Below are 17,678 nucleotides of genomic sequence, written 5' to 3' on the forward strand. Positions count from 1 at the left end.
GCCTAAAACAAGTTACGGAAGTTACTTAATTTATATAACGAACTACAGTGTAATTATACAGTTAAGAGGGCCGCAGCATGATTTTTACAAAACAATATTAAGTATAGATATCAAAAAGATAAAAACGCCACCCTATAGAAAAGTTTTTCTCTAGATTTTATTTTTCATTTTTTTGATACCTACACTTAATATTTTTTGGTAAAAACCATGCTGCGGCTACCTTAAGAGGGCGTCGTATCGCCCATTTTTAATGAGTACAGTATAGGCAATTTTTTTTACAAAATCTTAATTTAAAGGTTTAACTGTGACGTGTAGTTATTAGTTCAATAACTGGGACTCTATTTTGGTAGTCAATTTATTTTTTGGACTCGGAGCACCTGAAAGCGATTTAAAAATTTGTTTTCATCTCTACATGTTTAAGCAGACTAAAAATAACTCGCCGGAATATTGTTCTCTTTTAATTTTATAATGGGTGCTTTTACTCTAAAACCAAAATTAATCGAGTTATTTTCAGTTGGCGTAAACATGTTTTTACCACTGAAAATCACCGGTGCGACGCCCTCCTAAGAGGTACTGTTACAGTGCTAGATAAATAATGTGTAGAACACCAATCTAATGCCAAAATTATAGCATAGTTATACAACACAGCTCCTATATATACAGGGCCGGTGGCAAAGGGGGTATGGTGGGTCGTCTCGCCCCCCCTCCCCCGGTTGGATTTTTTGTAACAGTCGGCATTTTCTTAATAGCAAGGAGCCGTCAGCAATTTTACGACTTTTTAAAAACTGTTCTCCCAGATTTTTTTTAGGCAATCAAAAAAATTATTAAAAACGGCGTTGGCCGTATTTTTATTTCGAGTCGGTAAATTATCAACTGGCGAGTGCCGACCGTCTGTATGCTATCGCTATCTTTAATACTCGTCACTCGTGGGCCTATTGTTATTATTACAGTCAACGGATGGTACTGCAATAAAATAGCCTGAAGGGAAAAAATATAATTATAGAATTGTATACATAAACATCTTACGTTATCTATTCGACAGGGTATTGATTTGATTCAAACCGTATCAGTCGTGTTATTTTAGGTGGAGCAAATACTATAAATGACAATACCGGAAGGTCGATGTTAATTTGTATTGACTCAGATTTCCCCCACAATAACAGCGTTTTCCAAATCAAGGAATCAAAATAGTATTATTTTGAAACGACGTCTACACAGAAAATTGAAATTTAACATAGGCTTATCAAATATAAATTATTATCATACGTAATATGAATACGGTATATTGTTTACAATATATAGCTCCACTTACCTAACCTTATATCGTGGGGAGGGTAATGAGCACCTAAAAAGACCTAGCCTTCCGGTATTATTATTTATAGTATTTGGTTGGACCAACTATGTATTTTTTCTATGCAGTAGACTAAAATAAAAATAAAATATTTTACTTTAGTTAAACATAGTTGAGATAACTAACTCAACTAACACATAAGTTATAAAAAAATGTTTTGATCATTAATTTAGTCGAAATCAAAAATTGTTAAGCCAATTGTTTAATTCAAGGCATCGTCGTGGCACAATTTTAAAACTATTTTCGGTTAATTAATTATTTCCATTTAAAAAGGTTAAAATTTGCATTATTTTATATAGAAATAATTAATATACTAAAAATAAATTAAAAATGTTGCCACGGCCGACCGATGCCTTGATAATGTTGTGAACAATTCAAATGTTTTTTAAAAACTTAAATCGATGTATTCTTAATTTGATTGATTTTGTACAAAAATAGATCGACTCTTACATGACCGAATTTCGCTATTTTCAATGAATTATTTTGCTTTTACTCAGTCAACTATGTTATCACGGTCTAATAAATAATATGTTATGTTATCACTGTAAAATACGGCCGACTTCGGTTATTATACGACCGGTTATTCGCTTTTAAGCCCATTATTATTGTTAGTGTTCGATCGTTTTCGCCGCGTTAAAATTACTTTTCGGAAAAAATACGAGTCAGATGTGCGTTTTATCTCTCTACGGGTTTTTTACCTAGCAAAAATACCATCGTTTTCTCATGGACGTTCAAATGGGTTGCCGCCGAATGACAAAACCCCAATCACTTGTTTATGATATAATTATTATGTATTATCGTTGCATGTAACAGGATAATGTCAACAACAGACATAATATGCCGGTCGGCCGACCGGGGACCCAATAACAGCAAACTGTAAACAACACGACTTTTATATATATATATATATATATGATATAATAATACAAGCTGTCCCGACCCGGCGTTGTCCGTGTATTAGAATAGACACACAATCAGAAGTCAGAAGAAATATATATATAAAGGATGTATGTCGACGTTTTATTAATAAACACACATAATAATATTATTGGGTTGTAGTTTTTGCATTTTAAAATAGTCGCTTGTAGTAAAATTGAATTGAAAATAAAGTGTATCGAACGGATATCGTGTACTTCATTAATTTAAGTTTTAAAATTTTAACAACATAATTAAACCTCAAATAAAAACGCAATTTTTTTTAATTTAAATTAATTCTGTACTTAATTGAATGTCAATTATGACATTTCATGTCTTTGCTTTGCCACACAACCCGAAAAATCGACAGTTTTTATCACAACGAAAATTTCTGATGATTTATCTGATAAGATAAAAGAGATTAGAAATAAAATGCCTCCCGTGGTTGCGGCCTCGTAAGCAAGCTGTTGTAATGGGATAGGAATGGAGTTTAACACGGTTTTTATTTTAAATTTCAATTAGAATCTTAGGTACATATTTAGTATTAAAACGATTTTAAATATAAATTTATGTTAATACAATTAGTAATACTTACATTTTTGTTTAAAAAATATGTACTTATAGAATCACTGTAAAATTTAGATATTGTAGGTAAGCTATATAGAAATCAATAATTCACCCTAAATAATGGTTGTCGTAAAAGTTGTAACTATAGTTTTATTTTTTGAAATTGATATACATAACTATTTTACTTTTGTCAATCCTGTAGCTGATTTCAGATTTTTTTTTTAAGAGGTATTATTTTTAATTATTTAGTAGAAAAATATTTGTTTACCTATCTAAAAATAACATTAATACACATATGACATAAAATATATTTTTAAATAATAATAATATATTTAATCCACTAAATATAAATGATTGGTTTGGCAAAAATTTAAAACTTAAAAGTTTTAACAAATTTAAACTACAATTTCGTTTGAAAATTTAAACGTAACGTATATATTTGATTAACTTTTAAAAAGTAAGAATAATTTATTAAATGTTGACTGGTCAATAACCAGTCTTGGAAAATTATTATTATTGTCATTAAAGATTAAAGTTAATAACGGGAAGAGTGGGATGTAGTAATATTTTTATCTCCGTCCATTATACAACCGCACTTCTCTATTTGTCCTAACTTTTACACTCTAATAACTTTAAAAATAACGAGATCACGTAATATAAAAAACAATGCAAAAAATTAAAATTTAAAAACGAATCAAATCCTATAAGATATTGATTGAGTGGATCTCTTTAAAAAAATCATCCTGTATAATTTATATACAGTATCAATAAGTTAGCGATAAAGGTTTCAAGATAAAAGAGGTTGCGTGGGCCGCAACTCGGGCTGCAACTCACCTACAGCCAGTGGCGGCTCGTGCGTAGGTGAGCAGGTGCGAGCGCACCACATGTCATTTTATCAAAATAATATTTTTTATTTTTTTAAAACTTAACCGTTGTAAATTTCTTTTTAAAAATATCGGCGTGCTATTAAAAAAACATTATTCAACAATATTTTTCGGCAAAGAACTATTATGTCGTGAACATATTATTGCTCCTAAAGTAATAACAGTTATGCAACATGCACACACCAATCGGTGCGCAACACTGTGACAGCCCCGCAAAGTTGAACCCCGAACCGATTTAAAAAAAAAGAACGTTATCTACGAGTAATTTTGAGGTTTTTTCATTTGTATTCTGATTTCTGCATCGAATGGTCGATATTATTTCATAATAAATGTATGTATATTTTACCCGTCATAGTGAATTATTTCCTCTTAGAATTAACACTTAATTTTTTCTTTAAAAAATGAATTCAGTAGAAAATCTTTTGAAAAAAAATTCTCTCTATACAAATGAGGAAAAAATAAAAATAAAAACATTGGGAAGACCCGTGCCGGATTTAAATTTAATAAAAGTTACAAAACAAAAATCTCGGTAACATACTCGTCATTTTACCAATGACTATTATTCTAAAAATTAAATATTATTAAATGACTTACATATGATTAATAATAAACATTATTTTAAACCAGTAAAGACATGTTACATCATAGTAAATGCTTGTTAGTTATCATTTTGTGCACCACGAGCCACCACTGCCTACAGCCATTTTTTTAATAGTTCATATAAAAGGGTAGGTAGGTACAAAAGGTACTATCAATGACATATGATGTAGGTAATCACTGACGGCAATCATGAGAGGAGTAGTTGGCGTTTATACTTCATACGTTTACACATATTAATTATTTTAATTGTTCAACCCTTTTATTATTTGATGTGCTTCTGTATGTTTTATCTCAATATACAAATCACTGGTAACAATTAAGTAAAAATGCATTGTGTGTGTGTGGCAACGCTGAGTAACAATTTAAGCAGTTCAGCTAATTAGACATTCCCCTAGTCGAGTCCAACAAAACTTTTTGTTTTTCTGTGGCTGTGTTGGTTAATATGTGTATGTGTTGTAAGTAATAAAGAGTTGAGGTGGTGGAAAATATTAAAGATTTTTAGGTGTTTTATAATCTCCTGAACTAAATTTAATAACCATATTAGTTCAATTTGATTTGATGTAAAGATTTTAGAAATTTAGGCTTCATTAAGCGATATTAAAAATCAGGATTGTTTGATAACACTTTATTTTGCTCTTTTGCGATATGTACTAGAATTTTGTGAGGCTGCGTGGAATGTAAACTACCAGTTAGATGTTTTCGATAAACTAAATAAGGTCCAGATAAAAAAAAAAATTGTATATGTTTCCTGAGCAACCACATAATTGTAAATGCTTCCGAACTACATTTTCCCCCTTTTAGCGCTATAATTAAAAAAGTTGGAACCCCCCTTATTTAATTGATGCCGCCTATGACATTTGCTCCATTCGCTCCCCTCTTTTGAAAGCCCTAGTTTTACTTCAATTTAAGTTTTAAATATTGATAAATAATTTGGTATAAGTATAAATTTATAATAAATACAACTACTAACCAAGTTGTTGGACTTGACATATTGCTAAAAGAGCACCATATATTTTAGCATTAGCTAACGTTTGGCTTGATGGCACTTTGGAATGCAGGTTACTGAAAAATCAATAAAAAACAAATGTAGTTACAAAATAACTTTTATACTTGTGGTATTGTTATTTGCTATACATAAAACATAAGAACATACTAAGGATGATTATCAGCAAAATATACTCCAGAAACTGCCAACACATGATTGTTTTCTACTGGATTTAGAACACCATCAATGTAGCAAACAACTTCATTGTTTGAGTTATAAATTAAGTTTTTTTCTAAAAACAATACACAATACAAAATATAGTAACTCATTCCATGAAGGTTTTATCGATACAATGTAGAAAATTGGCACTTGTTATTTTTTTTAAACAATACATTTTATCTAAAAAAATTTTTAAGGGAAGTTAATTTAATTTTAATTTTAAAACAATTATCAAGTGACACTTGTGCTCTCTTTTGTGTGTTTGTGAACCACATTATGTGATTACTTTATTTATTTATTCCCCATTAACGACAAAGGGTACAATAAGTAATTTGTAAATATAAATAATTATGGAAAAAATAATAATACACCAGTATCACTATACTAGTATCATGCATAGTGAGATGGAACATATTGAGGCGGGGTAAGTCACAGGTCTACAAGAAATAAATAATAGTAAAATAATAAAATAAATCACTAATTAGATGAATTTTTTAGCTTTGATGCATAGCTGAGAAGGTATACTTTTTACAACGATGTGTTTTTATTTTTTAAGTCTGTATCCACAATAATTGCTAATCTACTGAATTGATTTCTTTGTGTATCAACTCTATAGATCAGAAATTGTACCTGTAAGGAACATTATTGGGCCAAAAATGTAAAAAATCCACTATTTAAATGTAATTTTATCTCTTTCACTTATAATAATTTCTGTAGACCTGTGACCTCTCTGTCCCCAATGTACTGGCTTTCCTTTACTGAAAATGTTTTAATGCTCTTCAATAGAACTATTGATAATTGTATGATTGAAATTTTTAATTTATGTCAAATCAAATAAATATTAAAATAAAAACTATATAATTTAAATAAAACGAGATTTTAATTACTTGCAACATCCAGATCAACAAGTACTCTGTCGTTTTCCCTTTTCCTGAAACAAAACAAATTATTAAAAATCCATGTTTAATGAAGAAATATTCTTAAAAATATCAACCACACGCTTTGTAAACCTAGTATTTTTTTAAAACTTTCAAAATTGCTCTAGTTTTTTTTTAAACCGTAAAATATAATAATAATCTATTACATTATAAATTTGTTTAGTTTAGTCATGGTTTCGTTTGATACTATTGTTAATTTTTGTATGTGAAATCTGAACTGCTTGCCTTTAAGGGCGTAAATATTTATTTGTTCTTTTCACATAAATTAAATATTTTTATTGTTATAAAATATGTATATAATTTGTATTATGGCTTGAATATGTACAGGCGCGTGGCAAAATGAGATAAGGCGGCAGTGTACCAATACACGGTCGAATCTCGGCCTATGGCGGTTTGTTCCTCCCGGCGGGCAACCATCTTGGGGGGAGAAATGGCCACTTGTCCCTCTCTCTGGGGCCAACTTGTTTGGTAGTGTTAGGTCGGCAGCCAGCTATTTACCCAAAAAAGCCAAATCTAAAGCTTCTAAGCCCCGATCAGTGGACAATAATGGACGTTAAACATAATGGAGAATTATGACTTGAATATGACGATATAAACACATGTTTATGAATAGGGGAAAAGTACACTTTGACCATCTAGAAAAAACATAATATACGCTTGTGGTTATATATTATAGTAAAGATATAAAAAAAACCCTAACAACAAATATAATCAATTTTTGTTTGTGGTTAAGAGTTCTTTAATTATTTTACTTCTTTACGCTTTGACTGTGTTAAATGTTGAGCTGCTGTATTGAGTGAACCAAATCAACAGTCATCAGGTATCAGAAAAATATTTTAATTTTATTTATTACGATACATGGGTAACAACAACAAATTATTATAGATAGACAAACAACCCTAATTGCATCTACCCTGATTCTAACAAAATAGTTTTAGGCACATTATTGTCTTTACAACAATTAAGTATGCCGTGATCTCACTTTGCTAGTCGTTTCGTACTATACAATAATTTGGTATGAACTAACCTTAGCAATATTTTTTTAAACTACAGTATAGTTAAGTTCATACTTACATCTAATAAAATCATAAAATATAGCTTAAAAAGCATGGGGTTCTTCTTTTTTACAAATGAGTTAAATTTTAGCTGTTTGAAAAAAACTTTTATTTATACAAGTTTAATTAAAAAAGTTGTTTTTAAATAAAAGTTCTAGCTTAAGTTCTTATTAAACTTTTAATTTTTCCCTCTAAAAGTAAAAGTTATATGTACAAAAAAATTCAATTATAATGCAAGATCATTATTATTTGACTCCTCAGCACTAAAAAAACTTTCACAAGTGGAAAACTAATGAATTCCAGCGACACAGGAAAATATTTCAACTTAAACTGTAGAGAAACATAATACAAAATGTTAGGTTAGGTGCAATTCATTCTTAATGCAAAATACTGCTCCCTATTGGCTGCCGGAAAAATAAGTCGGAGTCATCGATGTGACCGAGTCAGTAAGGCGGCAGTGGGTTTGCGCTCACTCTCGGTCACGGACGTTCCGTTTGCTGGGTGAGCAATCGTCCGGGGAAAAGGGCTGCCATCCCCATCACTGGCGACGGCCTGACAACCCGTTAAGGATAACAAATTCTTCGTCAAGAAATCATCTCATCATGACAGCAGCATTGGGCCCGTTAAGAATAAATTACATTTTTTTATTAGTAAAAAATTAAAAAACATTTTCACTAAGGTTATACATATGATTGTTTTAGACAGGGAAAAAAAAGTATTATAGTACTAATTTCTCATTATAATATGACTGGGACAAGGATTCTATTGCGCAAAGGTAGAAAAATATGGTAATCTATTGATCATGCCTATTTATTTATATAGTCATGGACATAACCACAAAAATTCAAAATAATATGTCAATCCATGAGAGCTTTAATAAGTTCATAGCACGTACCTTTCTGAAACTCTTTAACTATTGTTAAAAAATATAAAATCAATTATATCTTCTAACAAATTATCAGATAGTTGATAACAGACTGGAATCAACAAACTTAGATTACTTTAATTTAATTTTTTTGTACATACCGTTTATTGTTACTTGTACTGCTATTAGTAGTTTCGGATGTTTCAAGCTCTCCAACGATTCCATTTAAATGTTCGATTACAGATATGTTTAATGCTTGTAACTTAGATGTGTAACTTAATTGATTTTTAAGTTGATCTGTGAATTGAAACATTTTCTTAAAAGTAACATCAATCTAAAAGAAATTTAATTATTTATTAATTGACAATCATAATTAATAATAGTATGAATTATTTTACTTCGTTTATGTAGTTCTTCAACACATTAAAATCTTTGTTTTTATTAGAATTTGAATACGGTGGATCATCATTGAAGTACATAACCGCATGACCTAAATTTTCTAAGTATTTGACAGCTTCTTCTTGGGTACTAAACTTTTTGCAGAAACTATTGATACTTGAATCGCGCCATTTTTGGGCTGTAGGCCTAGAGTGAAAATGTAATATAATATTAAAGCTAAAACAAATTAAAAATAGGAGCCTCGTTAATTTAATGAAGTATATATTTACTTAATACTACTTTGATACAGTTCTATAATTATATAAGAATATATATACATATATATATATATATTTTTTTTATGTAAGAGAACAGGTTAAATAATTTAAGCCCAATTTTAAGTCAATATATACTCAATACTATTATACAAATATGAGTATTACATTTGAAATTTTAGGATTTTAAGATTAGAAATATTATTGATTTTACTAAAATAAGAAAAAAGTTGCACAGTAAGGTCAGGCATAGTGGAGACAGAAAATAGTGAGGATGGTGTAGTCATAGGGCTGTAGGAATTGTTATAAGTTATAACTTAGAGTAATGAAAAAAACACTTCAATGCATAGCTTTAGATAATAGAAAATTTAATGATGAATACAGATAAACATTGTTGTATAGGCAATCATGTGCTTAACATTTTTTTTTTAGTATTAAGGTTATATGAATATCTTGACCTGTTATTTGACAGAAGATTCATTTGGGAACCTCACTTCAAAAGTAAATGCAAACAACTCAACACTCGCCTACATCTAATAAGACCACTCATCCAGTCTTCCAAGAATATTTTTAACCTTTACTTTTGTACAAAACTCTTCTTTAACCAATCTGGTCTTACAACATTGTTCTCTGGGAGGTCGATAAATTTTCAAACAATAGGAAAATTGAGTCTTTTCAATACATACGCTTAGTCACCTAAGCTTCATGGTATGTCACTAACAACTCTCTACACTAAGACCTAAAAGTCCCAACTGTCAAAAAGACCGTATACATGGTTTACATTTGACTTTATTCCAAAATGTAATGTCATTCCAACTGACTTATCACACACTTCACTCAACAACACTTCTGGGCAATCTAATCAGGCATCTTAACCACATTTGGTCCAGAGATCTACTAAATGTTACTTCACTCAACTTAAATACTTATGTACAAGTGGCTCTTCAGTGTTCCTTCTCCTCACTGCTCATCAGTGCTGACAGAATAATTTGCGGGGCCTGGAGTGATTATTTTTTTTTTACTGCGGGATAATGAACATTTTTAAAGCTTTTCTTCCCACTGTTACTGGCTACGGCCAAATGAAATAAAAACTATACTCATTAAATTGTACTCATAGTATAGATTGTAAATAGTTTTTCTAAAACCTTAATTTAAAAAACAAAAAATAAGTATGAGGGTTAATCATCTACCTATCCATAAAAAATGTATTGTTATTGTCACCCATAGAACAAATTAAATTTACTGGACACCCTTTTTTCTGTGATTTTTTTATTTGCCATCTCATAGAACAACAATAATTTTCTTAAGTTTTAAAGCTTTAAGTTACTAAATCTTCAACTATTTAAAACAACTCCCTAAGCCTGCCGGCATCGTGAGCCGACTCAAGTCCATTCGGACTCTTTGATGGATAGGAACTAATTCTCTAACTCCCAGAGGAAAAAAGTAGCTTGCCTAAGGACTAAACTTAGGTTAGTTAGGTTACCTACTATCCTCGTATCGCTGACAAGTGTATTGTTATACACACAGAAATATGTCCATCGCACACCTCAGTCACCTGTGCTTGCAGCCTACTTCTATAAGCAAAAAGTTCAAAGTTCAAATAGCTATAACTTTTGAACTAGAGGAGTCTGCCGATTTCAGATTCATAATCTGCGTACAAAAATACTAATAGATGACAAAAAAAAAAGGTGTCCAGTAAAATAAATGTATGGTCTCCGATTTTCTACTTTTGACCCTCAAAATTCTACAGATTTGATTTTTGATCTAATGCTAAGCAAGTATAATATCCAGCAACTTCAGATACTGTGTTCAAAATAAAACATCATTAAAAAAAGCTATACCTTTAAAGGCAAATCTAAAAATATAACTAGGTAATTTATACCTGTACATACGGCTGTATGTAATACCTAATAAATATTATTTAGCAAGAATTTGTAAACAAAGATCACTGACGACAAATTCACATCTTTTAAAAATGGAAAGTAACTAAAAATTACCAAGTAGGTACAACATAATAAAAAATGTTTACCAATTAGTGGCCACGGTGCCCGTTCGGCTTTGCCGGAAAACAACTGCATAATATGGTGCCATTATTTAGTTAAGCGTCATTGAAATATTGAATATTCAGCGAAGCCACTCTTCAGACTGACATGGATTTAATAACACATACGACGACGGACGAACAAAGAAGTTTAAAATATCAAGCATTTATTTCAATAAAAGTATTGAATATAAGTATTGAAATAGCGGTAAAATGTTACTAAATACAGTGTAGCCAAATTACAAATCCAAACAATATTAGGTAAACACTAAATAGCTGTTACAAAGCGTTTATTTTGTAATAATTGTTATATTCTAACCTAACCGTTCCATTCATAACATTTATGAATATTGTGATTGTGAATTGTTGTGATATTAAAAAGTTAAGGTCACCGGTCATTACTCATAATATATGGGGTAATATGACGATATATTTTAAAGTAAAAATTATAGTATGGAATGATGTGATGTGTTTCATTTATAGACATCTCCATATTGTTTATATGACATAAGTCAACAATTTCTTACAATTACAACGATATAAATTCAAAAACAAAATTAATTATAGTATGTATTAACTATTAGCCTTGCAAGTGTAACCTATGCTTTTATATTGTTTAGTGTTTTACTGTTTACATCATAAAATATGTAACTATATTGCACTATACATTCAGTTTTAAAACAAATTATTAAATAATTATTTATGCATCCCATTTTCTCGATGAGTGATAATTTAAGTTAAATAAAAGCTATTTTATTTATTTTTCTTGGTTCCTGAATTAACAATTACAATAAAGGTAACTAACAATTCTGAATTTTATTTCTCATCGTTAATTTGTATATATATTTCTAGATGGGAAAATCAAAGAGCCAAAAAAGAAAAAAGAAGCTAAATAAAGTATCATACCATCAATCCAAATACATTTTGAATCAAACATACCCAAAAAATGTTAATAATTTTTCTTCTGTTAATCCCCATTTGAACTCTGCTGATTTACCAATAATTGTACATGACATTGATTATACTACAGACATACCTTTTATGGCTTCAACAGTTGTGCAACATGTAATTGAAACAAAAAATGTGGCAGAATTGAATCAATCATATTTTCCTTGCTTAAATAATGGAAAAGTGCTTAAAAAACAGAAGAAACGTAAAAAGAAAAGAAAGAATAATAAGTTTAGTGCTTCAAACACATATCCATACAATATTAGTAAAAACATAAATATTTTTGAGCGTGATAGATTAATTGGATTAGATAGAAAGCTTCGACCTATTGTGATTGATGCTGAAAATGTGGCCTATGCGTAAGTTTCAGATTTTAAATTTTATAGAATTAAAATTTCTTAAATATACTGCCTAATATGTGGTTTTTAATTTTTGTTTCAGACATTCTATTAATGAAACTTTTTCTGCCAAAGGAATTCAACTATGTATTGACTGGTTCAAGACCCATGGGCATTCTCATATAAAGGCATTTATTCCAAAGAATTACTTGGTAGACGAAGACTCTGAATGTTATAGAATAATTAAAAACTTGGAAAATAAAGGTCATGTATATTACACGCCCACAAGAGAAAATAAATGTAATAACATTCATTATCACAGGTCAGTTACGCATTTTGTATTAATCAATTATTTTATTTTATTTTTTATGTTACAATTTTATACTATTATACAATAAACAAATTTCTTTCGATACAATAAATAACTACTATTAACATAACTAATACCAAACATTTAACTTAAAAGTACTTTTAAATTTATATAAACTATTTACAAACAGATCTATCTTATATTTATTAGCTAATTGTAACATACGATTCATCGGTGAATTTGACACTAAACATGTGGTACCTTTTTTTTTTTTTTTAATCCTCACTTGCATCCTTTGCGTTCCGGGGGGGTACTTGCCTGGTGGGGCATTACTTGCCGGACTTCAAAATGTGGTACCTGAGTTAGGGTAGAATAAATCGGTATTGCGTAAGTTACGTTTATTTATCTTAAAATTTATCATTGCTAATAATTCAGAACAATCTATACAATTATTTATCAGTTTATACAAAAAGATGAAATCTGATTGTATACGTCTTATTTCTAACGTGTTTAATTATTTTTTTTACATAATTTAGTAAACTTGTTTACAATGAATGTGGAGCTCTATAAATATTGCCATTAAGAGAAACAAAATGGAAAAATCGATTTTGAATGGATTCTCAATCCTGTAATAAATAAAGCTAATGTGGTGAACAAAGAGCTGAGTTGTATTCGAGACATGATCGAATGAGAGAACAGTAAAATGTTTTTAAAGTTATAATATTATTAAAATTATTGCAATGCCGTCTTATAAAACCTAACTGTCTTGTAGCCTTATTAACAATCATAGAGATGTGGCGGTTAAAAGTTAAATCAGACGTGGATATATCCGAAAATTACTCAATTGATGAGAGACGTGTTTATTAATAGCTTCATACAAATAGTTTGTGGCTTCATTTATATTACACCCAAATAATTCAGAACGCCAATCAATGGAATTTAAATAATTATTAATTGCATTATAATTCCCTTTTTTTAAATCTAAATATAATTCTTTAAAATTTAAGATAGTTGGTTTATTTGTTAAGAAAGCAATAATAAGGGCTGGATGGAGAGGATCAAGAGGAAGTATGCTATCGATATCCATAACGTTTAAACAGACTGAGTTACAAAAAACTAAGTTCAACAACTTATTACAATTATTAAAATTTAAATTGAACTGAGAAAAATCATAAAATGTTAGTGTTACGTATCAGCAGTTTATATAAATACATATGGTGGAAATTGTCCAGTATTATTATTTACATTAATCTAATTGTGTTTTACTTTCATACTAAGGTATAACAGTTAGAAAGATTAAGATCAACAAGCAACATAATATTAGAACTTGGGTAATTACGGTAGATTTCATCGACAGAGTTAATATAAGATTCATAGCTTGACTTATCAATATTTGGCGGAATATAAACTGAACCAACAATAAACGATTGGTTCTTAAAACGCAAGAGAACAAATAGTGGCTTCAGTGATAGTATTGACACATTAAATAAAGAAGAGTTTATTGAATTATTTACAACTATTAATGTGGTGGCACCTCTAGAACAAGAGCTTGTATTTTTATTTCTATCTAACCTAAGAATTTAATAGTTTATAAATCCTAACTCAGTATCACTTACATTTTCGTTAAGCCATGTTTCAGTAAAAACATAAATATCAAAATTAGATATAGGAAGAAAACTATATAATACATTTAGTTTAGTGTTGACACCATAGACATTTTGATTATACATTTTTATTTCGGACAATATATAGTTACAATTGGGCTTATTCACATGTTTTTTGAATTTTTTACAGTAGTTTGATTACCTTTTATATACCGAATAAATAGATCATGCTCGCCACTAGATTTTCTCTCTTCTATTTCCTTACGTAACGCGTTAAAATGATCCGGTTGTTTAGATGATTTATCAGAAGATAATCAAATTAAATGAAATGTAGAGTGAGCCTGCAGCTTTTTTTTAAACTTTTTAACATCGAAAAAACATTTTTAGATCTGCTACCAAGCCTTACAACTTTAACTGGATTATAATCCAAATCCATGGCAGATAGTATATCTTTTGTAGTAGATAAATCATTGGTATTATGATCAGCGTCATCAGTCAAATTAAAAATTAGTCTATTTTTAGAATGATATTGTCTGTCAAGTAGTTCATCAACTATATGATTTTCAGTTGCCTGATTTACTACCATGTTGCAGGGTTCTAACTTTGTTATTTTATTTTCTAGAAAGACAACTTTCTCTTTTAGGATCGCATTATCTTTTATAAAAGACGATGGTTGGATAAATCACATATTTTTTTGTTATTTTATTTTTTACTAGAGCTTCGCTCTTGCTGGGGGCTCCGCCCCCAGGCCCCCGAGGTGGGCGGGTAGGTCACAGATTCCCGGTACTGTACCCGGCTACGCAGGGCATGCTCACGTCCCCTCGCTGCAAAGTATTTTCGGGAAGGTCACAGATTTCGAGGGGGGTGCCCGGCTGCGCCGGCCACGGTATGTGGAAGTCAGTGCACAGCGGTTCCTAGGGGGGTGCCCGGCTGCGCCGGCCACGGTGTGTGCAAGTCAGGGCACGGCGGTTCCTAAGGGGGTGCCCGGCTGCGCCGGCCACGGTGTCGAGCCATCTCAATACGTCTTAAAGGAATCACGTTATAATTCATGGTACCTATAGGCTGTATCTAGTAATCAGAATTCATACCTAGTTATGGACAAATATTTTGCAAGCTAAATACTGGTTAAGTGTAGAGTAAGTCTAGCTATGTATCTGTAATTTTTTTTAATTTTAAATTGAAAAGAATAGTCTAGAAGTTAGACGGTTAATAAATATCAAGATGTCCGGTGTTGCTTACTTGGGTTGCTACCACTTTTATCAATTTGTATGAACTACCAATGTCCAGTTCCAGTTCAGCGGGCGGAATTCGTATTGATAACTGATAAGGACGGCAGGTCTCCGAGTGTTTTGGCATTCGCTCGCTCGGAGCCGTCGCTTCGCTCCGCCAACTAAAAATATCCTAGGTTTGTAGGCTACAGTCTATGAGGAGGTAACAGGTTTAAAATTAAGTTTAAATTAAAATTTTAAAAAGTTAAAGAGACTTGATAAGAAGCTGGCCATTGGGAAAAAGTGTACAATGGAAATTGTCTTTGGTAAAAGTTGTTATATTTAGACCACGTCATCAATATAGGCCGGTGTCATCCCGCTTAATTTTATAAGTTGAAAACAGATAAAAATGTCTAGAGGACAGTCAGCTAAATGTCTGTTAAGGTTTACCTTTGTGAAACAAAATTTGTTTAAACGTAGTACGTTATATGTCTGTACACAGCAGTTCCGAGGGGGGTGCCCGGCCACGGTGTCGAGTCAGCTCACTACGTTTTAAAGTATACCGTTATAATTCATCGTACCTTTATCTAGTAATCATAGTTCATACTTAGTTTCGAAAAAGTGTTTCGCAAGCTAAGTACCGGTTAACTGTAGTGCAAGTCTAGCTATCTGTCAGATCAGAAACGTCCTACTACTAAAGCGAGTGTGCTACTTGCTTAAAGGACAATTATTTTTTTTTTTTTAATTTGAATTGTTTGAGGTGTTGTTTACTCCACGGGCTTGGTAATAGCTATGGTTAAAAATGGAAAGAAATGTTTAGAGGTCAGTCGGCTATATGTCTGATATGGTGTTCCTATGTGCAACAAAACTTTTTCAAACGTATATGTTATATGTCTAGATATTGGTTGAATTAAAATCCTTATTTGTTCAGAAGTCACCGTCTATGCCATTATTCGGTAATGACGTACTGTACGTTTAGAATGTAACCAACAGCATAATGCATTAAATATGTATATTAAAGGTCTGGTGGTTTAACAGAAGTTCATAAGTGTTTAAGAATTCAAGAGTAAATCACATAAATGAAATGTCTAGAGTTTATATTAAAACTTAAAAGGGAAAGAAGTGAAGAGTGATAAATACATTATTTTAATTTTTGATCGACTATTTGGCAGAGCTTATAAAAATGTCCAAAGAGAGGTTAAATGAAATGTCTCGATGCAAATCTTTTAGTTTTTGGATCTGGACCTTTAATGCTAAAGGTACTTTGATACTTAAGGTCTGACGTTTGTTGGTTATTAGAAGTTTAAAAGTGTGGAAGAATGATATGTTTGTGTGACGGTTACTTAGAAACTCAAGAGTACAAAACATGAATAAAATGTCTAGAGGCCAATCAGTATATACTATATATTAAATAGGAAAATAATTGAAGAGTAATAAGTAAAAATAATTTATAGCAAATATTTTTAATTATTTGAGTGTCCGGCGGTGATTATAAAAACGGTCAGAGTACAAAATGATAATAATAATATTCAGTGCATAAAATACCTAAATTATTTGATACTTATCCAGACATATTTTATACATAATAGATAAATTGATATATACATTAATACTTTTTTAAGTAAACCATGAAAGGTATAAATCCAAATGATGATATATTTTTAGATGGCTAACCAACAATTCATCCTACTAAATGATAATAATCAAAAATTTTAAAATAATTTTATTTTTCATTATGTAGTATCAGTTTAAAAAAATATAGCAAAATCTATAGATTTACTATACTTTTTTAGGGTGGAGCGAATACTTATATTACACTTCTATAAATAATAAAAATAGTAAATTAAATGTTGATTTTCAATATAAATTTTAACCCTTTGAAGCACAGCATTTTTTTTCTCTGAACATGATTATGAAGGTGGTAATAAATATATACCACTGTGCGAGAGTAGGCTATTTTTTGAAAAAGTGGTATATTATTTATACCACCATGCTCCAAAATGTTAAAATGCAATAAAATGATTTGAAATGAATATTTTATTTTTATGTTTTAATAATGCCCTATGTCTGAAATCACACCACAAAAAAACCAAAATAGTCAATATTAATAAGTATCTAATTTAGTTCAAGCTATATCAACAGCAGCTCAAAAAAAAATATATATATACATACATATAATATAAAAAATTAACATTAA

General features: G+C 30.3%; 2 protein-coding genes across 7 annotated transcripts in view; one reads left to right on the top strand and one right to left on the bottom strand.

The window, feature by feature from the left end:
• Positions 1–11,236, bottom strand: part of LOC126839286 (uncharacterized) — an 11,714-nt gene extending 478 nt beyond the window's left edge. The window contains exons 1-7 of the mRNA XM_050574503.1: positions 11,062–11,236; positions 8,778–8,964; positions 8,541–8,713; positions 6,409–6,452; positions 5,471–5,594; positions 5,288–5,379; positions 1–2 (exon numbers count right to left, since the gene is read on the bottom strand). The exon at positions 1–2 is cut by the window's left edge and continues 174 nt beyond it. Coding sequence (XP_050430460.1) covers positions 1–2; positions 5,288–5,379; positions 5,471–5,594; positions 6,409–6,452; positions 8,541–8,713; positions 8,778–8,964; positions 11,062–11,123 — 684 coding nt within the window. The 5' untranslated portion in view covers positions 11,124–11,236. The remainder of the gene's footprint in view (positions 3–5,287; positions 5,380–5,470; positions 5,595–6,408; positions 6,453–8,540; positions 8,714–8,777; positions 8,965–11,061) is intronic.
• LOC126839287 (probable ribonuclease ZC3H12D) overlaps positions 1–17,678 on the top strand; it is an 82,233-nt gene that overhangs the window by 60,309 nt on the left and 4,246 nt on the right. Inside the window, exons 1-3 of one of the 6 annotated variants that reach the window (XM_050574510.1) lie at positions 7,187–7,279; positions 11,926–12,380; positions 12,463–12,681. The exons of 1 other annotated variant lie outside the window; for it this stretch is intronic. In XM_050574510.1, coding sequence (XP_050430467.1) covers positions 11,926–12,380; positions 12,463–12,681 — 674 coding nt within the window. In that variant the 5' untranslated portion in view covers positions 7,187–7,279. Of the gene's footprint in view, positions 1–7,186; positions 7,280–11,268; positions 11,335–11,470; positions 11,640–11,781; positions 11,870–11,925; positions 12,381–12,462; positions 12,682–17,678 lie in introns of those variants that run through there. 4 more of the 6 variants (XM_050574512.1, XM_050574511.1, XM_050574509.1 and 1 more) reach the window with 4 other exon arrangements.

Source organism: Adelges cooleyi, unplaced genomic scaffold, assembly GCF_023614345.1.
Source record: "Adelges cooleyi isolate 19-005CV unplaced genomic scaffold, UGA_ACOO_1.1 ACOO_flye_CR_arks_rails_tigmint_CR_PRNA_30, whole genome shotgun sequence".
In the NCBI taxonomy this organism is placed as follows: domain Eukaryota; kingdom Metazoa; phylum Arthropoda; class Insecta; order Hemiptera; family Adelgidae; genus Adelges; species Adelges cooleyi.